Source organism: Protomyctophum bolini (assembly GCF_963924005.1).
Source record: "Protomyctophum bolini genome assembly, chromosome: 21".
Classification (NCBI taxonomy): Eukaryota; Metazoa; Chordata; class Actinopteri; order Myctophiformes; family Myctophidae; genus Protomyctophum; species Protomyctophum bolini.
Window position 1 is genome coordinate 18,590,781 of NC_137882.1, and position 22,690 is coordinate 18,613,470.

Genomic DNA, 22,690 nt, shown 5'->3' on the forward strand with positions numbered 1-22,690 from the left:
TGCTATTACTATTATAAATATGATGAATTATTATTATTATTCCTATTATTCATTGTATTATTAGTAGACTATTATCGTATTATTATTATTCATCCCAATAGTGGATACGCAGATGCTAATTAAAGTGATCGACGAGTGACGAGTGATCAGACAAGCACTGAGTTCAAGTATCATTGATTGATTGATTGATTGATTGATTGATTAACATTTTGCAGAATTACAGTAGGCTACATTTCAATTAGTCAATATAGTCAGTCAATAAAGCCAATTAGTCAATAAAAGCTAAACCGTTTCTACTGAGCTTTAGATTCAGACCGCTTCAGAGTCCCGGGACTAAAATAAAAGATTAATATGTGCAGCATGCTGTTGTCTGTGGGCAAATATGAATAACATGTCTCATTCACTATTTTTATATTCACTATTTTTTAGATCAACCTGTTTTAATGAGACTGTTAATGCCAGGGGCATACATAATTATTATCTTGTACGTACGAGATAATATCTTGTACGGACGAGATATTATCTTGTACGTACAAGATAAAATATATTTCGAATGCATGGCCATTCAGGGGCTCCGTACCTTCCCCTTTCCCCTTGTCATTTTTTCTCCCTCTATCTCTGTCTCCTGTCCTATCACATCACAGGCCTGCTCTGCTCGCATCCTCCTAAACGGAAAAACGGTGTACAGGTGAGGAACAGAGGAAGGGAAGGGCACAAAGATGGATTCCATCTCCATGACTGGTGCTGGCGGCGGCAGCCCGGTCTTCACCACAACCTCCTCTTCGTCCTCGGCCTCCCACCCCAACTTCCAGCACCAGCAGGAAGTCACCTTCCTCCCGCACAACGGGCTGAAGAACGGTTCCAGCGACTTGGGCATCCCCGCGGGTGGCGCCTGCACCTACTCCACGTCTTCCATGATCCCGCCCTCGCCCTCTGCCGAAGCCAAGCCCGCGGTGGCCATCTTGGGCTCAGGGGACTTCTCCAAGTGCCTGGCCATCCGACTGCTGCGCTGCGGCTTCCACGTGGCGGTGGGCAGCAGGCAACCCAAGCGCGCCGCCCAGTTCTTCCCGCATGTGGTGGACGTGACACACCACGAGGACGCCGTGGGGAAGGCCACTGTCGTCTTCCTGGCCATACGGCGCGAGCACTACCCCTTCCTGTGGGACCTCAAACACCTCCTAGAAGGTAGCTTACACTCCCACCCAAGCAGCTCAGGAGTATAAGGTCTCTCATGGGTAACGGGTACGGTTGCCCCTATTCCATCTCGCCCCCACTTTTAGGATTAGGTTTAGGCATAGTTTTACTGAGGTTACGGTTAGAAGTAAGGTTAGGTTTAACTGTTTAAGCATCATTTACTTATAGGTTACTTTAGAAATACCAGGCAGCGCAGTTCGGCCGGCTGTACGCCCGCGGCGAGTTGGTAAAGGGGCGAGTTGTTGGTATTCCTGCATGCGCAGGGCTGGATTTACCACTGGGTAAGGGTGGGCTGCAGCCCAGGGGCCATGGGGATCCCTAAAACAATATAAATAATTATGAAATTGTAAAGTATTGCAATCCAATTCAAGTGAGATTTGTTTTTAGTTATTGTATTATAACTAAAAAGGTAAAGGGCTTGGGGGGGTTCATGCGGGAGACCCGGTTTTGAACACTGGGTAGGACTTAAAAGGGTTATGGATTGTGGCTTTAAACAAAGGGGGGAGAACTGGTCAATTCCTCTCAGTTTCCCCTGTCTCTCATGCTGTCCAACCTAAATACAGCAAAATCGTAAGACAATAAAAAGGCAAAGATGTCCTAAGCCTAGTTCAGACCAAAGATTCACGGCAAGCCAAGTTGAAACTTGCAACCACTTGCAACAAAATTGGTCAATCTGTGGTTTGCAATTGCAACAATCTGAAACTGATCATCAAGGTGATGAGCTGAGACCATTTCCACAGCAATGCTCTTGTCATGTCATGTCAACCTACTTGATGCTTGATGTGTAAACTCCAGCACCCGACAGCACAACCTTTCCTCCTGTATCTGTTTAGCTGTATATGTATTTATTCAGCTTTTATTTATTTACTAGCAATCCCAGCACAGTCCTATATGATATGTAAAATTGTACTGAAGTACAGTACTTAAATAGTAGTAAATGTACTACTTTACACTGCTGTAAAAATCAACCTGTGGCCTGGCTAAGCTGATTCCTCCTGTGTTTCCTCCAGGAAAGATCCTGGTGGATGTGAGCAATAACCGGCGGGTCAACCAGTACCCAGAGTCTAACGCAGAGTACCTGGCCTCGCTGCTGCCTGCGTCTTTGGTGGTCAAAGGCTTCAACGTCATCTCTGCCTGGGCCATGCAGCAGGCCAGCCCTAAGGATGCCAGCAGACAGGTACTTATACATGTCAGATAACTCTATATTTCTCTATTCTATTCTATTCTATTCTGAGGTAGGCTAACACTGTAGTGAGCTGGAGTCTGTACATGTTAAATGACACTGACATTGTTGTTGTGATTATGAGAAGAGGAATATAACTTGTTTCTGTGAATCAGAGGTAAATTATATCAAGATCCCACCAGGGAATTTCAGTCGTCCAGAGGCAGCACAGCAGTTACAGGTATACAGAGTATAAGGAAAGTACTGTCGTATACAGCAATACAAAGGCATGAAAAACAATTGATAGTTGAAGCAAATAGTTCTCATATGCTTTGCTTTATGAACTGTACACATTTTAATTTGAATAGTGGTTTCTACAAACAACCTGTTGAAACAAAATGTTGATGCCGTGTGTCTGCTGTCATTCAACGTCAATCGCTTAGTCTGGTGGTCGATATGATTGCACACAGTCATCTAATTTGGCCACATGTGAAGGACACGTTCTTGCATTCTCTTGCATAAAGCTGCAGCTGGCTTCAGCCCGGTGATGATCGTTGTAGACATATATACCGTAATAGACTGCACGCAATGCATCATGTTCTCTCTTCAATCTCACTCACTCCACTCTGTCTTTCTCTCAGGCTCCAAATGATCTTTGTCTGTCCTTCTATTTCTCTGTCTCCTCTCTTTCTACCCCTCTCTGTCTCACTCATCCTCTCCCTCTCGGTGTTCGTCCTTCCTTAGTCACCTCATATTGAGAGAAATGGCAGCTGGTAGTGTTGATAGAAGCTTTCTATCAGCACTACCAGCTGCCCTTTCTCTATACTATACTTCTCCAGTACAAGGGTCTATAACCGAGGGGCCATTCAGATCACAGCTGACAAAAAAGATATTATTATTTAATGATGCTATGAAAATAACTTATCAGAAACTGGTCCCTGATATTAAGGAAGCAGCAAGTGAAAACATGACAGAGATGAAATGACATGGTTTTAATTTCTCTCCCCCCCACTTTGGCTATTTTTGAAAAATAACAATTAATTAATTAAAAATAAATATTTTTTTAATGTTCCATTGTTCATCACTTCAATAAAAAAGAAGCCTGAATAAAACCAAGGGGTTGTGTAGCCATTTACACATTTCTGCTGAGACAGTATTTTAAATTTAAATATTTTATTTTCAAATGGTTTATTGGCGCTCCATAAGAAATAGCATCTCTCATAGAAAATGTCTTCTAGGCTACAGGTAATGAAATAATAATAATAATAATAATAATGAAAGACAATAATGTAAGTAGCTATTCTTATATAAATTGTGTGATGTAGTGTAGCTATAGCAGTGACTGGGACAACAGGAAGAAAAACAAAGCCAAGTAACAGTAGGTAAACATGCGTGAGCATGCTTGCAGTCCGCGACTGCTCCGGCCCTCATGAAGTCACATTTCGTCCAATGCGGCCCCCACCCCAAAGTGAGTTTGACATCCCTGCTTTAGACAGTAGGGGTCTCTGTCACTGCTGTGCCTGTCTGAGAGATGCTCGTTTGCCTTCAGATTTGATGCATGTGGATGAGCATTCAGTAGAGCACTCCAACACTGGGCCAAACAAGATGGATTAAATGCTCATCCTTGAGGGGATTTTTGTGCTATTCTCTTATCATAACTATGTGACACCCAGGTATAGTCTGGTGACCACCGGAGAGACGGGTGACAGCCAGAATGTAGACGGCACCCCGGGAGCAGTATGGGTTAGCGCCCCAGCCTGCATCCTCCGTGAGGAGGAAGCCCAAAAACCTTCGGTGAGGCCTTTAGGAGGGCCATTCGAGCCGCAAGTGGAGCCTGCAGAACCATTGCGGCTCAAGAATCCACCACTCCTGAATGAAGTGTCTTGTGCTGGGAGTCTGGTGCAACGCATATAGGTCCTAGCTGTACTCCTGGTGAGAGCAGGAGTGGACCTGGTGAGACGTAGGAGGGGCCCGGACAGGAGTCAACCCATAGAGCCTAGTAGTCCCTCCACATGCCAGAATAGTACCTCTCAGTCCCGGCATAGTAGTTCCGGAGTGGTTCCAACGGATTGTGTGGCCCTGGTCTTGCCCTAGTGGCCTAGTGGGTCTGATCGAGGGTAGCTACTGGGACGTAAGTCGGGACTTGATCACCCCGGCTGGGTCACCCGAGTGAGGGGTATGATGTTCGCGAGACCCGAAACCCGATGACCTTGGGATACATCAATGAGGATACGTCCCAGTTGCATCCATGCGATGTATTTTCGTTCTAACTGTACTAATAATCCAATAAAAAACATGACACTGACCATGATACTGGTGTGATACTGACATGATACTGACCAAAATAAGGACATGATACTAATATGATACTGCTGACCATGATCATGCACTGACAATAAAAACGAAATAGCATTAAAACGGTAAATACATTTATTTTTGTCTATAGTGAATGTCTGACCTGGACTTGTCTCCTGGCAGGTGTCATGTGGCTAACCTTCGTCCCGTTGCAGGTGTACATCTGCAGCAACTCTGTGGAGGCTCGGCAACAGATCATGGAGCTGGCGCGAAAGCTCAACTTCCAGCCTGTGGACATGGGCGCCCTGTCGGCGTCACGGGTCATCGAGAACATGCCTGTGCGCCTCTTCCCCGCATGGAGGGGCCCCGTTCTGGCTGCCGTGGCCCTGTCCATCTTCTTCTTCGCCTACAGCTTCGTGCGCGACGTCATCCACCCGTACGTGAAGCACAAGCAGAGCGACTTCTACAAGATCCCGATCGAGATGGCGAACCGGACGCTGCCCACGGTGGCCATCACGCTGCTGGCCCTGGTGTACCTGGCGGGCCAGCTGGCGGCCGCCCACCAGCTGTACTACGGCACCAAGTACAGACGCTTCCCCCGCTGGCTGGAGGACTGGCTGCAGAGCCGCAAGCAGCTGGGACTGCTCAGCTTCTTCCTGGCCTGCGTTCACGTCCTCTACAGCCTCTGTCTGCCCATGAGGAGGTCTGAGAGGTACCTGCTCCTCAACATGGCCTACCAACAGGTATAGCGAGGCACGGAGCGACTGGCTGCGTGCGTGCGTGCGTGTGTGCTCACAAGCTTGCATGCTATAGGCTATATATTGTGGTATCAACAGATAACTCGGTTTACATGAACGGTTTTAGTTCCTAACTGAGTAGTAAAGGCACACTGGAATTTTTTTACATAAGGATGCTGAATATGAATATATAATAATGTGCGGCTCCCATTCTTTATAAGTTATCTCACCAAATACCTTCCCAGCGGCCTGTTGGATTGCTGTATACGAACATTTTCATGTCAAGGACTCCCAAATGTATATGTATTTGGCTACGGAACGATTTTGTGCCAGGGACCCTCATAAGAGAAGATTTAATAGCGAAAAGATCTTATAAAAATGATATCAATTTTATTTATTTTTAAATTAAAAAAGGGTTAATGCTATATTAACACATTTTGCTGAGGACCTCCTATAACCCCCTCAAGGACCCCTGGGGAAGCATGGACCCTACTTTGAGAACCTCTGCTTTAGCCCACTGTGCGTCATGTTACTCTCTCCAGAGTGACTGAGTTGAAGGTGATGTGATGTGATCTGATGTGACGTTGGTCCCCAGAGAGTGACTCATCTATTTTCAATGTGGTCCTTAAGGCATGGCCATAAACTGTTGAGGGAGGTCACACAGACACTAGACTAGACTCAATAATTGTGTGTGTGTGTGTGTGTGTGTGTGTGTGTGTGTGTGTGTGTGTGTGTGTGTGTGTGTGTGTGTGTGTGTGTGTGTGTGTGTGTGTGTGTGTGTGTGTGTGTGTGTGCCGTTCGTGTTGATCTTTTTTGATAACATACTGTATCTCCATAATAGTGGCTGTGCATGTGCTTTCCCCCTTGTAATTTAAGCGTCTAGCTTTTAGCTTCTATTTGTAGTAACATCAAGCATAATTACCTTGCAGTGGTTGCTTTGGGGTTAATCTTGGGGTTGGTGCCGGTCCATGCCTTCAGTAATTAGGTTAGCTTGCATCCTGAGTTTTTTTAAATTATTTTACAATAAAGCATACAAAATACACATGACAAAAGAAAAAGACTAACAAAACAAAACACTAGCAGTCAAAAAATAAAACAATGGACAACACCCCTCCACATTCTGTTGACAATAGTGATTATATCATCTGTAATGAATTACCCATTACAAATTGTGAGTTATTATAGTTTTTAAATATTCATTAGTTAATATCAGAATCGCAGAATCATCTTTATTTTTACATCACAGGTTTACAGGTATACAACAGTAGATGCAATTTGGGTTTTTTTCCTGCCACTTTCCGTCGTATTTGTTGTTTCCAAGAAAACAAGACCAAAAGACCCTTAAATAATTATACATAGAAAACAAACGAAAGAGTGTCCAACATATTTATACATATGGTTGTACAAGCTTAAAGGACTGAGACACAGTCTCAGAGAGAAACGATGTGAGCTTTCTTCCCGTCTCTGCTACTGAGCTGGCTCCCAGCCGGCAGTCGACTCCAGTCGACTGCAAGGTACATGTTTACTTTAAGAATTAACACACTGCTAAATTTAGATGGAAACTGGGTCTTATGACTCAGTGTAATTATTATTCCGGGTCTGTTGGCGATCTCTCCTGTGTGTGTGTGTGTGTGTGTGTGTGTGTGTGTGTGTGTGCTCATCTCAGGCCTGACTCTACCTAATGCTTGTGTGCTGGCAGGTCCATGCTAATGTGGAGAACTCGTGGAATGAGGAAGAAGTTTGGCGTGTGGAGATGTACGTCTCCTTTGGCGTCATGAGTCTGGGGCTACTCTCCCTCCTGGCCGTGACCTCCATCCCCTCCATCCACAGTGCCCTCAACTGGAGGGAATTCAGCTTCATACAGGTAAACACCAGCACCGTCAAGGGGGGGAGGTCAATAGATTAAACAGTGGGTAAGGTTGCAGACAGTACACATGGAATTGTTGATGACTAAAAATGACTGTGCGGTATAAAACAAACAGCCTAAACATTGCTCCTGTCTCCCTGTTAGTCCACTCTGGGTTACATCGCCCTGCTCATAGCTACCTTCCACGCCCTGCTCTTTGGCTGGAAGCGAGCCTTTGAGGAAGACGCGTACCGTTTCTACTTGCCCCCCAGCTTCGTGGTGGCCCTGGCCTTGCCTGTGTTCGTCATCCTGGGCAAGGTACTCCTGCTGCTCCCCTGTGTGGCCGGCAAGCTGCACCGCATCCGCCGGGGTGGGGAGAACATCCGTGGCCGCTTCCAACGCCTTGACCCAGTGGGCTCCGTCATGCACTTATCACCAGAGAGAGTCACCATCATGTAAAAATGTCGGGTTGTCTTTTTTTCTTTATTTTCATTTGCAAACAAGCTGCCACAGACATTTGCTCTCTTTATGCCGACTTTAACACAAATTCTTATTCCATATGTTCATCAGCGTCTTTTTATTACTTTTTCCATTATCATACTTTTACTTAGTTTATATCTTTTATCATGTGTTTTATATTTGATTTTGTAGTTTGTAGTCATATTTCTATATTACGTTTTGTCTATTAAAAATGTCTTTGTTAAAAATGGTAATGTTTATAATTCTAATTCTAATTTCTGTAACTTGTTTTAAACTTTGCATTATTGTTGCAAACACCAAGTGGTTGTTCCTTTCCTAAAAGTGGCAAACAAATTACCCTCTGGCTGGACAATGTGAGCCTTTTGTAGAGATGACATCATTGACATGCATCTCAGACTGGAGTTATGATTCATGACAGCTAGTTTACCATTCAGTGCTTTAAACACTTGAACCCTAGCATCCCTATTCTGGGGGGAACATTGGCCAAAAATAGCATATCTATAACAGTTTGTAGATTGTACATAGTTTGGCAGAGAAAACAACAACAGGTTTTTGTGTTTTTTGTTTGTTTGACTGTTGTACTGTGAGCAGACGTAGAATACGCACATCGACAGGCTGGGTGCTGGACTAAGTAAACTTCAGTAGGTATTGGATGGATGACCTGATGAAGATCAAATAGATCGAAAAGTTGTCAGTATTTCAATAAAGAACGTATTTCTTATACCTGTGGTGTGCGGGCTCCATCCAATACATAATGACTGTTGTACTGTGCAATATTGTGTCGATCATTATACTGTGTTATATATGTGAGACCCATGGGCTGTGATCAAGAATTTATTAAAAAGGTCTTTTGATGTTGTCTGTTTCTCATACAGACTATAATCTAATAAAATAATTTATTTGTAATTGATCCCTATTTTGGGCATGTACATTGGACATATAGAAAATGAGCAATCTACAAGTGCACAATACTTTGTGATGTGTTTGTGATATCTTCTATTTTAACTATTGTTTTTCATTACACCATTGTCCGAAGTATAAAATAATGCTAATGTGGTTAATCAATTTATTGATATAAATTAGCTTCTCAATTATTCAGTTAATCAAAAGAGCAATGGATAGAATACAAAGAAAACAATTGATGGTTGCTGCCTGTCAAGGTGATAACACCGCATGACATATAGTGAATAATAATGTGTATTAAAGATACCTGCTGACTGTGTTCACTCTATAGCTTTGGTGTCTATCTAACAAATTTCATGAAGTTTCACATGCGTTATCCAAATGTTGGGTTGACTAAATGCTGTATTTTTATATTAAAAGGGACTCAAACGGATATGTATGTAGTTATTTGATATTCATTTTAACAGACACATTGCGGAAATTGCGGGAATTGGAAATTGCGGGAATTGCGGGAATTGCGGAAATTGGAAATTGCGGGAATTGGAAATTGCGGAAATTGTAGCCCATGTTTTTTGAAATTTTGAAAAAAAGGTTATCCTCGTTTCTCATCATTTTGGACCATGGGCTATAGCCCATATGGTACGGCATACTATAGTACGCCGTTTTTCATCATTTTTGAGGTTTGAAAAAAATTAAAAAAAACGATGGGTTATAGCCCATGTTTTTTGAAAACATACCTACAAAGCCTACAAACCCTACCCTACAAACATACCTACAAACCCATTGTAACGACAATCTCCATTTTAACCCTGTTTGAATCATTGAAAACACCCGTCCTTGGTTCTGGTGACTGATATTGTCCTAATGTGTGAGGACTCCTACAAAATGATCACTGAGGATTATTATTTTTATTAATTTGGGTGGGAATTGGAAACTAAAATATTGGGTCAGAGCTTTTACAGTCTATGGGTCAGAGTCATTCGGAACAGTGTCTGACCAAGTAATTGTAGTATTCCACTGTCTGAATACAGTAGTAGGCTTCTTTTTCTTTTCTTTTTTTCCTTTTTTAGATGCTTGACAAATGTGATACCATAGAAGCATACTGTTCATTAATGTAAGCAATATAACATAGTATAGCTAGATTTCCACATGGTCATGGCAGAGAAAAAAGATTGGTCCTGACTCCTGAGAAGGTGCGTTGGAGGGGACTGCAATGAGACCAAAAGCAGAAACGAGTAAGGTCAAGGTCCCTCTTGAAGCCAGTCCAGTGTAGCTGCTGGCACTACAAGTCACAAGTATGTAGTCACACACTTGTAGTGCCAGCACTCACTACAAGTACATTGGTCCACTAGGTGGCAATGTCTACCTAACTTTGCACAACAGTTGGCCTGTAAAATCATGGTTGGGTTCTTCTGCATGATGTGATGTGACGTGAGTATAACCTTGCATAATATTACATAATCTATGACGCATCTGATCATCAGATGCGTCATAGATTATGTAATCTGGACTGGAGACTCACTTTTTCAAACTCCACCTGAGCCTGTAGCACTTGATCTAGCTACGGATAAAATGAAATGGATGGTTATATATTTCAATGTTGTACACACACACACACACACACACACACACACACACACACACACACACCCACACACACACACACACCCACACACGCACGCACACACGCGCGCACGCACACACACACACACACACACACACACACACACACACACACACACACACACACACACACACTTCCTGGAAATGAAACCTAATGACTTTAGTCCTAGCTTCGTTTAGTCCTAGGTTCAATTCCTGGCTGCCCCTTAATTTAGGCCTACTACAATTTAAAAGCTGCACTATGCAACATTCCTCTTCTACCCAGCTACTCTGGAACTTATCTTTTTTTACCATTAAAATATATATATTGCTCAGGAGATAAATTTAATCTTCACCATCCTGTGTCTGTGAGGCATGCCCTTTGACATGAGCACATTGAGCAGGGAGACAGCATGCGAAACTACCAGATGGATCTGGTATTCATATCAACTCTGTCTTTTTAAGTTTTGCTTTTAAAAAACAAATTATCATAATAAATATGATATATTAGCATTATTAGGACTACTACTGTAGTTGGGCCGAGTAGGGGGCGCAGCTAGATGGCGGTCTTCCACTGTAGCACATCTCAAAAACAGATAGCTCAAAAATACGATCGACTATGAACTGAAAGCACGGACACAACTCGCAGCTAGATGGCGCTCCTTGCACTGTCTAAGCTATAGCCCAGCTGAAAGCACAGAAACAAGCCAGCACACAGCTCAGCTAGTAGGTTGAAATAATTGACGATTTGAGGTCGCTGCTGCATCAACCAGAGAAGCCAGTTAGCGCTGTCTAGTCTTTCACACCCCCCACTCTAAACACACTAACACGGCATTGATGGTAATGTATGCAAGGAAACAACCGAGACTCGGCGATGGGTAAATAACACTTATTTTACGTTTTATTTACTCTAAGAATTTCCTCCTTCCTTTCCTCTTCTCTAGCTGCGCTCTGACAGGCCGCCATTTTTATTGAAACCAAAATAAGTGGCTGTAGAAAACTTGCACCATTCAGCTGTTGCGGCACTTTGGACTGCTTTGCAACGTTGACATTCAGTGAAACATTCTCATTCACCGCTGTTTTTCTGTTTCTATTATCCAGGTGTGACCGAAGAGATTCTCAGCCCTATCAGGTACTTGTTAGCTTAGCTTGCTAGCGATGCTAGCGTCAAAATAAGATTAAAATGGACACTCCGTTTCGGGCTTCCACAGAGCACAACAGGCCCCATCCAGTGCGCAAAATAAATCCAAAAGTAGGGGGTGTTGGCATTGGAATTTGACCAACAAACTCTGCAGATGTCAAGTTTCAGAAACGCTTAGTTAAGAAATACGCTGAGAAATCAACTTTAGCGTCGAATCCAACATTTATTTTTAGGATTCTGCACTGGCGACTTTTATCAGAGCTCCTCTGGCTAATGGTAGCTTACTCGTTTAGCCAGTCTGATAAGGCCTGTCCGCAATGGAACAGCAGTGTTTATACACACAATCTCGCTAAAAAAAAATACAACTACACACTTTTGCTTTATTTTAACGCACGCGAGACTTGCTATTTCAACACCACAAATCCACAATTCTAACAATCGGAATTGATTTGCTGGCCTAAAATACTTCGGTAGGTACGGCTAGATGAGCGAAAACAACCACTTGACGTTTGCTCGCACGGATTATGTGCAATAAGGAACAGCGTTGACATTCCCCACATCTGATCAGTATAACTAACAATAATGTACACATATGTTATTATGTTGCAGTATGTAGATTTGACAGCTTCCTTACTATAATCACGTTTTCAACAAAACAAGGCTATACATAAGGATCACTGCTCAAAATCCATAGTTAAAATTGAACATTGATTTAAGACAACTTTAGACACGGCAGTTGTATAGCTACACATGATACCCAGCACATTGTCTTGATCATAATAATATTGTTATGGTAGTAAATGTCTAACTAATTCAGCATCATTGATACGTGTTTTTACAGACTCTCAAATACTCATCCAAGAGCCATCCAGGAGGGGACCACCGCCATGAGAAGATGCGAGACTCCTCAGATCCCACTCCACCCTGCAAAGTGCTCAGGCGGTCTGACAGCCCTGAAAACAAACACATTGACAGCACGGGCCACAGTAGAGCGAAGGCTGTCCACACACACCGGGCCAGGGACAGGGAAGGAGGTGAGAAACCGAGTACCTAGTGATCACTGACGTTTACAATAGAACACTAAAAGTGAGTGAACAGTGAACTATTCGCTAAACTGATGAAAGGTTCCTGTTTACTTGAATGATATTTAACTAAGTCAACTCTGCTTGCCTGTCTGAATTGACTATACTCAATGCTTTTCTGCAAAATGTTTATATGGCTACAGCACTTGAATAAGGTGTATACATAACATAATTGAATGTCTGAACAGCTACATATGGATAGCATGCTTTCTGTCAGTGGTGGAGGGAATCTACTCTTGGTTTAGGCTTATCTGGGTTTGTTGTACTGTGCATGCAATCCATGCATGTAGATCACCATTGTTTTCTAGTGCTAACATCTATTTTACTACAGTAAGTAAAGGGTATTGTTATCTAATAACAATACCAGATATCTGTTTGGTGCATTGTTCAAAGTATAACATGCTTTGAATTCTGAAATCACTGGAAAGGTAGTTTGTTGTCTTGCAGTAGTAGTAGTAGTTAAATGGGAGCGAATTCAGGGATTTTATATTTAAGCTTGTATATTTCATGCACACCACTGACACAAAGACTGTCCACAGCAAATAATTCGTTCAATGCCTAATATCGGCCACTTTGAAAGTTCTTAGCTAATGCTGAAAATGTCAACATTCAGACAGAAAACGAATCAAAATTTTAGGCTGTTTTCCTGACATTAGTTGCTATCTTGATTTGATACACTCGACGCAAAATTGTCTTTCTTACTAGAAGCAAAATACATTTTCATGATTAGTTTAACATATAACCTACAATCTAGGAAACGTTAAAGTTTTTGTTGTCTTTCCCAATAGAATATTGGCCATCGCAGCAGATCATATTAGAAAATAGAAATATGAGACTTACTTCGAAACCTGAAATGCAAATGACAGACCAAATGTAAATTGTCGGCATGCTGGATTGCTGGTTTTAAATTGTTGACCAGTGTTGCCTGCTCAGAGCAGATATGATCATGTGTAGTTACAGATATGGGATAAGACAACAAAGGTAAAATTGCACAGCAGCAGTGCTCATCTGTGACAGGTTTAGAACAACCAACCAATCACAAATGAGAAGGAGTGGGACACTGGGACCAATATTTCAGTTGCAGAGTATGGAAATGTCTGCAGAGATTAGTCATGACATAAACTATGCCAATGACCACCTGCATTGTGTGACAAGTAACTGAGAAGTAACGCTGTACACGCATCATAGCAGGCTGTCACAAGCGACAACGTTGGCAAACTTTGGCACCCGTTTCAAACGTTATCAAACGATAATCACCAGTAGGTTACTTATCACTCAAATGCAATCGAGCCAGCAGGCTCGCCTGGAGTAACCAACGTCTGACATCTTCATGTTTCCTAATCGCAGCCAGTAGGCTACCAGGCTCAGGTGAGCCTTCGAGTTATAAATAACCTACTGGTGTTTATCAGTTGATTTTTATTCGAATCTGCTATCGGTACGGACAGTTGAGTCACACCTAAATTGTACTATTCAATATTTGTTTTATTGCCTCTTGAGTGTCATCGCAATATCATCTAGTTTATTACAAATCTAGTTAGTATTTTGCTTTGAAAATCCAGTGTTATGGAATAGATACAGAGTCAGTCTAATTCTGTCAGTTTATATGATATACTGCATGCTCCATTGGTTCAGTCACAGATAAACCATGATGGATGCGCATTGCAAAGAGTGACAAAATTGTCGTATTTATTTTTATGAAGTTCATTGATTCAGTTGGTGCCCAAATGTTTTCTTTCTGGCCAAGATCATTGCTGAATGAAATCACAGCATTCTAAAGTCCTTAATATCTTCAGTACCGTGATTTACAATGCTGTCAATTTGAAATGTGTGCTTGTTGGTCCTTTGTGTAAGCCTTGTGTGCTGCTGTAGTGCAGCTACGTTGAAACCAGGTGTGCTAAGAAAAACAATCTGTGCTCAGTAAACTTTTTTATTATGGTTTGAGTTACCCTCGGCCCTCATAGATTATTTTATTCACTGCTTTTGCTTGTGTGAGATAAAAGGGCTGAGGTGAAGTTGAAAAGTTAAACCAGGTGAAAGCATTAACATTTTCACATCATTAACCATCATAATGAGCAGCAATATCTGTCACTTAATCTTACTGTCCTACAGTTATATTGGACAAGCAGTGATGGATGGGTGACGTGTCAGGTTAAATGACTGCGATTTTGACTCTTGCTAACTTATGTCACAGCTTGGCAAGACATTAGGGCACAGATGTCAGGATGTACCTTGGTAACATGGACAATGTCTGCAAGAACATTTACTAGTTGAGCGCTGCTCAATGTAGTTATTCTTTTCCAAGTAACGATAGTGTAGAAGTCTTGATTCTTTGTGCCACAATTGAGTCTAGCATCTTCCATCAAATTTGGTAATGTACTTTGATAGTCTGATCAAAGCGCAGAAGTTTTCACAAAGTTAGAACCAATATTGCAAAGACTGAGATGTTGCCCAGAGATAGAAGTAGTTTTATACTCCACTGTAGAATGCATCTTTAGTCTGCTCGTCATGTTTCAGAGCTGTTACCAACCATATTCCATACCATATAGGCATATGAACTAGACTCAGTTCCTGACCTATACTCAACTCCAAAGCAAAGCTAGCGCAAACATGCTGCCTGTGTGTGTTGTTTTTGTTTTGCGGGGTGCAGACACTCCGATTCAGTGAGTGAAACAATCGATCAGGTCTTGAGCTCAAAAGACCACTTGAACCCTATTACATGAGCTATTTTCTTTTAAATCGTGAAGGAGAGCCCAAATAAGCAACTACACTTCAGAAACAAGCTCAAACTAAAGCAACGCACAACTATGAATATATAAGGTATTTTACAGGAAAACGATCCCAAAGTCGCTTATAATAGGCAGAATTGGCAACACTGCAAACCAGTGCTGCAGCCTACTTTGCATGCGCAAAAACAAGTTTCATCAGCCAACTGGTTTGTGCTGAACTAAATCATGCTGTCTGTCGCACTCTGTGACAGTCTAAGTAGTGTTGATGGATGTTTGGACAAGTCTTTGAACAAGTCTGTTTAGTGGGGAAGGACCTTTACAGTATATGCTGAAACAGCTCTCAAAGTCACTCTTAGCACAAATTAACACAAAGTTGATTCAGACAATATAGAGCATCACCAAACCCAGTCCTTTTTTTAAATATATATATAAAAATGTTAATTTCCTGTTGATTTGAAAATCAGGATCCATGGATCCAGTCCGGGGTTTCTTACCAAAATCAACAGGAAGGTAACACTTTTATATATTAAAAAAACCCCAAAAACTACTGGCTTTGGCGATGCTCTATATTGTCTGAATCAACTTTGTTTACTGACTAATAGACTTTGACAGCTGATTCAGCATACAATGTAAGTCGATGAGTTTTGAATTATCAATTATCACTGGAGCAATTCTTTATTTCTTGTCCACATTTGGAGTTGCATCATGGCAAGGTAACTAGAACTCAAACCTCTACCAAAGTGGTCTTGCCTTTTAAGCCCCTTTTACTTTTAGAAATCTTAAAGGCGAGAATGTTGTGCCGTTGTTCTGCTTCACCATTATCTACAAAAGGTACAGACATGGAATGGATTTAGTATTGTTGTGCAGCCTTTGAACTGGCTCAGAATGTACTGATTTCTGTTTTTAGCTTTTGAACACTTATGATAAAAGGATAACATAAAAAGCCCCAGGGGGCTTTCTGTAAAAGGGACAGCTGGCAGGGCATGATGGGTGTGACACAGATCCGCACACCTTTTAGCCTCAAACCACTCCGTGCTTCCTATCGGTTTCTCCTCCCAACATGTATACACCACCCACACCTATTTTCAATGGAACATTTTAAATAGTTTTTTTTTGTGAGACAATCCTGACCTTCCAGTGACAACAGATTTAAATATATCCTAAATGATGGACCTAGTCTAAACAAATCAATCTTTTGAGCCTGTATTTTGTGTTTATGTAGGCTACCATAAATTATCCATCAATTCTGTCTTTTGACAGCTGTCATCTCAATTTGTGTGCATGTGGGGGAGAGGGAGATTGATAAAGTGAACGAGAGAGGAGAATTAGGTTATGAAGTTAGTTTTGTAACTTTGTAGAGGGAAGACTTCGGCACACCTGGTAGGCAATTTGGAGCAGGTGCGATGATGACAGAGAGTATGATCATGTGAAAGGAGGGACATCCGCACACTGCCACTTTCTGGTTCAGAGCATTTTATTGAGCAACGTTTCGGTCTTGCGACCTTCCTCAGTTTTGTAACTTTAAAACAAGATTTTCATGACTAACTGAATTGTGAATTGTTAAGACTAATTATGTTTAGAAGACAAAACTAGAAGGAAATCATTACTTGCAGACAGTTTACATAAGACCAGACAATTTCTGTTTAATTCGAAACAAAAACAAATAAAGCTGTTAACATTGGGGTGTGCTGAGATCCCTTTGCATTCACTCTTGTCAGACAAGTGCTTTCCGTTATTATAGCTCCATAATTGTCGGATAAGATTGTTCATGAACTGTAAATGACTCGACATTCACTGAATATTTATTTTGGTAAATATTCTCTTCTTTAGTATGGGTTATTTGGTTTTTCACCATTTGTCTAGTCAGACTTGTTAATCCCATATGCAGGCATAACCATGTGCTGTAGGCCAGTGGCTTCCAAACCTTTCAGTTTGAGACCCAAAAGAGAGAATGGACGTTTGCCCAAAGTGCAGAATGCTTTGCTTTGCCCAGCGTTCTGAGCTTGTAGATCAGCTATTTTCTATGTAGGAAAACTTTTTTGTGTAGGAAAAGACAATGGGATGTTTACTTGAGTTGTCACCCATAAAAATTGGTCCGTGACCCGCAGAATTGGTCACGATCCAATGTTTGGGTAACGGTGCTCTGGTCCTTCTTTGCCACTCTTAAACCTTGACTCGTGCTAGCACTGTTTCTGCATTCATGCTCTCTCTGTCTCTCCTGTGTCAGAATGCCTTGTCAGAAGAGGGTACAGCCTTCTATTCAGTCCCTGCTTCTGTCCAATGGGGACTCTTACTTGATTCTGCCATAGATGTATAAAAATAATAATAATTTAAAATTATGTGGCACTTGAATCGGATTGGTGCTACTCATGTAGAGCTGTGACTATTCCAGCATCTATCTTGCCAGCTGGTTACTGACTGTTTTAAGCCCTACTGGTCCGCTATGGTATGGTGACTGAAGATTCATGTCAGTACAACAATGAAGAATGCATCCCAGACATGTGATGCTATAATTTCAGCAAGCCTTTTGGTCAACTAGACACTGGTGGAAACCCCTAGCGGCTAGCCTCTGTTTCTAAAACTGGATTGAAACAATTAATAGAATAGGCCTTTCATGTAGGGACTGTTAATGGATGTAATACTGTAGATACAATAGATGGTCTCATGACACGTCAATGTCGCTTGTAATAATGACTAATTTATCATGCAAAATTGACTTGCATCTTGTTCGCTTACATTCTTCACATGGTCAGTGCTATATAATGAATGAAGTTTCCCATTAAAGGGCCCTATCAGGGCCCTGCCAGGTCTAAATGGGTTAACAAGTATCTTTAGTTTTTTCCTGTTATGTCCTTAAATCTGATCATGCAACTAAGTTCTGTTTTGCCTTTCCCCTTATTTGTGTTGTCTTGCAGGGTCCAGTTTTTCTCCACAAGAAAACTCCCACAACCACAGTTCCCTTCATAGCTCCAACTCACATTCTAACCCAAGCAAGACATCTGACACAGTAAGTGTATTCGAGTCTCGTTATGCGTTTCGTGTGCAGGTATATGGTTTGATGCAATAGCCGATTCAGCGCCAAAGCTATGAATGGCCATGTGGGCTTGGCTGATGTGTGTGTGACTGTGTGTACTGTATTCACTCAGTATGTATGATTTGCAAACTCCCTGGGTAGTTAGGGAAGTTCAATAGATCTTTTGAGGATGGTGTGCACTGTTTGTCAAACTGAAATGTTCTTTGCTGTGTTGTTGACAAATTCACTGCTGAGTCCTGCTGCATGTTCCCTCAAACCAAACATATTTCTCGGTGATGCCTCCTTGACGTTGTCATATTTCATACAGTGTAATCACTGAGCTAGCGTACATTTTGGTAACCTTGAAAAGCCATTCCAGACATCGGTCGATAGGGCTATTCCTCCACTCGGAAAGCGTCTCTGATAACAGCCAAGCATGGGCAGATGAATAGCTAGCTTCCCTGACAGGGATATTGTCTGTGCGTCTTACATTGCAGACCGTTGCATCAGAAATAATACCTCATGCATTCTTTCTCTCTGCAGCCCCCTTTTTCATACTCACCTTGACTATTGCATCGAGTTGCTCTCATTTTTCCCGACTGTAGCGCTGCATGATTTTGACCAAATAGAAAATCTTATTTCAACATATTTCTGCTATGAACAGATGTTGCTATTTCTGTACAAAATAAATGTATATTTATATGTGCAAATGGGGTTTGTTTTGTTAAAATTATTTTAAGAGAGAATTTGCATAAATCAGTGCATTCATTTTAATATCTGTCGGTAATTTCAAAATATTTGCTCTTTGTCTTCTTAGGCCCAGCCAGGGGATGACTGGTCAGAACATATCAGCTCTTCTGGGAAGAAGTACTATTACAATTGCAGGACAGAGGTCTCCCAGTGGGAGAAACCCAAAGAGTGGCTGGAACGGTAACCAATTTACTTTTACTCAAAGCCTTGACGAATAAAGGCTATTATAATACAAACTGCATCTGGATTATTGGTGTTGATTTACAAACTTGTGGTAAAACTTATTCAATAATTTGATATACGTTTATCCCACAGAGAGCACAGACAGAAAGAGACCACTAAGACCGCCATCGTGAACAGTTTTCCCAAAGACAGGGACTACAGAAGGGAAGCCATGCAAGCATCGGCAGCCACTGGCTTTACTGCTGCTAGTAAGTATACCGTCACATGATACTAGACAGAAATGGTGGGAGACTGCTCTCGACTGCCCACACCCAATCTCAGATGCTCCTTTTCTGCGTCTGTACTGCAGATGTTTGTTAACTCTAAGGCCAGACCTCGTTAATTTAAATTGTGAATGAGCATTCAGCATGTTAAGTCTTGGGCAGAACTACACATTTGCCTGAACGATTTACCTAAAGCTCTGTTGGTTTGACATACCAACAGCCCTACAGTCATTAGTCAGACAAACCTGTGCTGCGCAGTGTTTTTGTCTGCTACTTTTGAGTGGTGCAACCACTCTTATAGACAGCTGTGTGTGTCCCTGGGTCCCTGGCTGGCTGGCTGGCTGGCTGGCTGGTTCTCTCATTCTTTTGATGAAAAACACAATTGTAAGGAATACAACTAGAAATAGAACATGTTTTGATTAAATTTGCATATTTATTTGGAACCATAACGAGTCACAGACGTCAATGCTTGCATAAAAATAAATCAAATTTAAATTAATCAATTCAACCAACTGAATTCAACAAACTGATGCCAGCACAGTACAGTACAAGACAACACTTATAGAACCAATGTTCACTAGTTTAACCAACTGATGCCAGTACAGTACAACAAGACAATACCTGGTTATAGAACCATCCAGTTCAACCACACTGAACCCAGTGCAACCTAACATTACTAAACACCTGGTTAGAACCATAGTTGGGTGAAAAGACACACACAGGCCGTCGCCTATGTGTGTTGCCACACGATAGGCTAATGTTACTATCATTGCTACAGCAGTAGGCTGCATGCATGCACATGCGTGCCACGTTCATGTGTTGCTACATGCTAGGCTAACGTGTTAGTGTTTGTTTATACACGTGGGGTTTTGTCTAGCATAGACTCTAGTCTAGTTTTTGTTGACGAACATATTTCGTTTTAGTTTTCATCCAAAAAAAACTGGTTTGTCTGTGATGACTCTTGTTAAGCTGATCTGTTGCTGATGCATGCTAAAGAGCTGCTTACCAAAAGACTGAGACTAAAGCCAACTCCACATTGCACAGATTCGTTCACGATTTTGCGTTGACAGCTTGTCTGTAGGAGACTCCCGACAACAAGCTCCCGTCGCTTACCGTCCATATCATTCTGTGAGTGACCAGATCTATGAAAACAAGTCTGATTTCTGTAGTGTGAGGGAGCTTGAAGTGCTCCCCCTGGACATGATGCTAGTATGTCGCTGAAACTTACCCCCATTCCAGTGCCAAGTGCCAAGCAGGGAGGCACTGGGTCCAATTTTTGTCTTTGGCATAACCTGGCTGGGGATACATCACTCAACTCCCAGTCTCAGGGCGGACACTCTAACCACAAGGCCACTGAGCTGGTACCAATGTGTAAGCAAATTGGTTATAAGATTTCCTAAGGGCTCCTGTTCAGTACTGTGGACGCATGTGCCTTTTTAAATAGATTTTTATATCAAACTAGTCCATGTAGGTTTCATTCTTATATTAACAGTTTGACTGTGGTATAAAACATTGCAATCCCCATTTGACTGCCTAGTTTTTCACTAACCTTTTTGAAGAACCACCGCGCCAACATCATTTTTCCCTTTAATGAAATCCGCCTTACAATGGTGTGATCCTTTGTCGTCGTGTTGAAGAATAATCCAAACTGCCGATCAATAACAAAGAGCGTAGGACAGAGCTACCCATTGCACGCCACCATTGCCATTCGAATGCACTGGGCCTCAATTTCCCAGAAGCCTTTGCAAGCCAGTGCAACATTTTCCGGTGATGTCATCCGAACGCTTCACCTATCACACTGTCTGATGGAAATCCTGTCTTTAAACGTATAAAAACGCGAATTATACAATGAAAACATAACTTGTGTAAATCGTGAACGGGAGGGAAGCTGTTGTACAATCATGTATCAATTAACTCATGTATCTCGTCAATGGGAGTTCCACCAATTTTAGAGTAGCGCCTCTAAATGATAGTAGTCTTGTATAGTCTTTTCTTCTTGTTCACTTGACTTCTATGATGGTGTAAGCCTGATGTCCTGCGTCATGTGTACCAGTTGTTTGTATGAACATTTGAACAATATTATTTTAAACATGGATGATGATCACTTGTTTTTCATATATGATTCTGTTATTACTGGGTCTTTTCTGTCAAAATCATGATGGGCATACTGGTATGCTTCATATTTGAGTGATGGTATTATGGGTGCCAGCTGGGTCCCTGGTCAGCTGACACAGCACAACATGTATATGTAGGTGCTTTTGTGTGTATTTCAGTGTAAATATGTTTTCTCTTATTCTAATCTCGGCCCAGCACGTGGCATTCAGGGAGTGAATGTGAGTGCTTTTTGTGCTTAAAAGTAGTAAAGTTTGCTTTCACTGAATGGTTTTATCATGTGATGCGAGATCGACAATATAGTTTGTAACTTTGGTGGTGCCAGCCAATGAGTCTGTTGTGCACATGCAACACTGTGTGTGTGTGTGTGTGTGTGACGCTGTCTGCAATGAGACAGACCGCTGGTTTAGCGCAGCAGGCAAGACTCCTCCCTCCGCCCATGAACGTCACTTGAAAGTTTATTAAAGTTTAACTTGACAGCAGCACTACTTACAGTACTTAGTGCTGCTGTCAAGTAGTTTGAAAATGACAACCAACTGTCATACGCCGGTCAGACTCAGTATGTTACTATGTTATACTTTGTAGTTGGTGTCGCGTGCCAAAAACAGGCGACAACATGCTAATAATGCATCGTGCTGCTAGGTGTTGTTAACTTGTATATCTGTGGGGGAAAAGTAAAATGTTTCAGTCCTACAGTGCCAGTCGCACTGTGTGTTTGTGTGATAATGCTGAAGCTAACCTATGTGTCTACTGACTTCACAGAAACAGCCCATGTGGAGAAGCCCACAGCAGCCCACTCCACCCACTCTCATTCGTCATCCTCGGGCTCAGGCAGCCTGAACCATTCGTCGGGGACTCCGGGCTCCTCGGCCTCCACGGTGCCCGTCTCTCCGGTGCTGCAGTCCTCGATCCCCCCGCTTCTCCAGGACCCCACCCTGCTTCGACAGCTCCTCCCGGCACTGCAGACCGCTCTGCAACTCAACAACGCCAGTGTGGACATGGCCAAGATCAATGAAGGTGAGGACTTGTTCAGAACACGCACCTGCATGATGACCTATTTATATTCACCCTTGGCACTACCAGGGTGTCGGTGTGTTGTTTTTCTTGAAGTTGAGTTATCTTGGATCTCCACAGGTGCTATGAGCAAGTGGAACTAGAATGTTTTGGGTCTTGGATCAACATTTTTTTACAGTAGAACTAA

The 22,690-nt window shown here is 42.1% G+C and overlaps 2 protein-coding genes across 5 annotated transcripts in view; both read left to right on the plus strand.

The window, feature by feature from the left end:
• Positions 1 to 719: 719 nt before the first annotated feature.
• steap2 (STEAP family member 2, metalloreductase) lies at positions 720 to 7,764 on the plus strand (the record flags this gene model as incomplete). Its single annotated transcript, XM_080794266.1, has 5 exons — positions 720 to 1,185; positions 2,205 to 2,371; positions 4,867 to 5,394; positions 7,088 to 7,252; positions 7,400 to 7,764. 5 exons carry the CDS (start codon positions 720 to 722, stop codon positions 7,691 to 7,693), a joined length of 1,620 nt encoding a protein of 539 aa, XP_080650392.1. The 3' UTR covers positions 7,694 to 7,764.
• A 3,166-nt stretch (positions 7,765 to 10,930) lies between these two features.
• Positions 10,931 to 22,690, plus strand: part of waca (WW domain containing adaptor with coiled-coil a) — a 31,022-nt gene continuing 19,262 nt past the window's right edge. For 2 of the 4 annotated variants that reach the window (XM_080794262.1, XM_080794263.1), the window contains exons 1-7: positions 10,931 to 11,097; positions 11,321 to 11,351; positions 12,202 to 12,406; positions 18,084 to 18,175; positions 18,999 to 19,111; positions 19,247 to 19,362; positions 22,252 to 22,506. In XM_080794262.1, the coding sequence (XP_080650388.1) occupies positions 11,057 to 11,097; positions 11,321 to 11,351; positions 12,202 to 12,406; positions 18,084 to 18,175; positions 18,999 to 19,111; positions 19,247 to 19,362; positions 22,252 to 22,506 (853 nt within the window). In that variant the 5' untranslated portion in view covers positions 10,931 to 11,056. The remainder of the gene's footprint in view (positions 11,098 to 11,320; positions 11,352 to 12,201; positions 12,407 to 18,083; positions 18,176 to 18,998; positions 19,112 to 19,246; positions 19,363 to 22,251; positions 22,507 to 22,690) is intronic. The other 2 variants (XM_080794264.1, XM_080794265.1) reach the window with 1 other exon arrangement.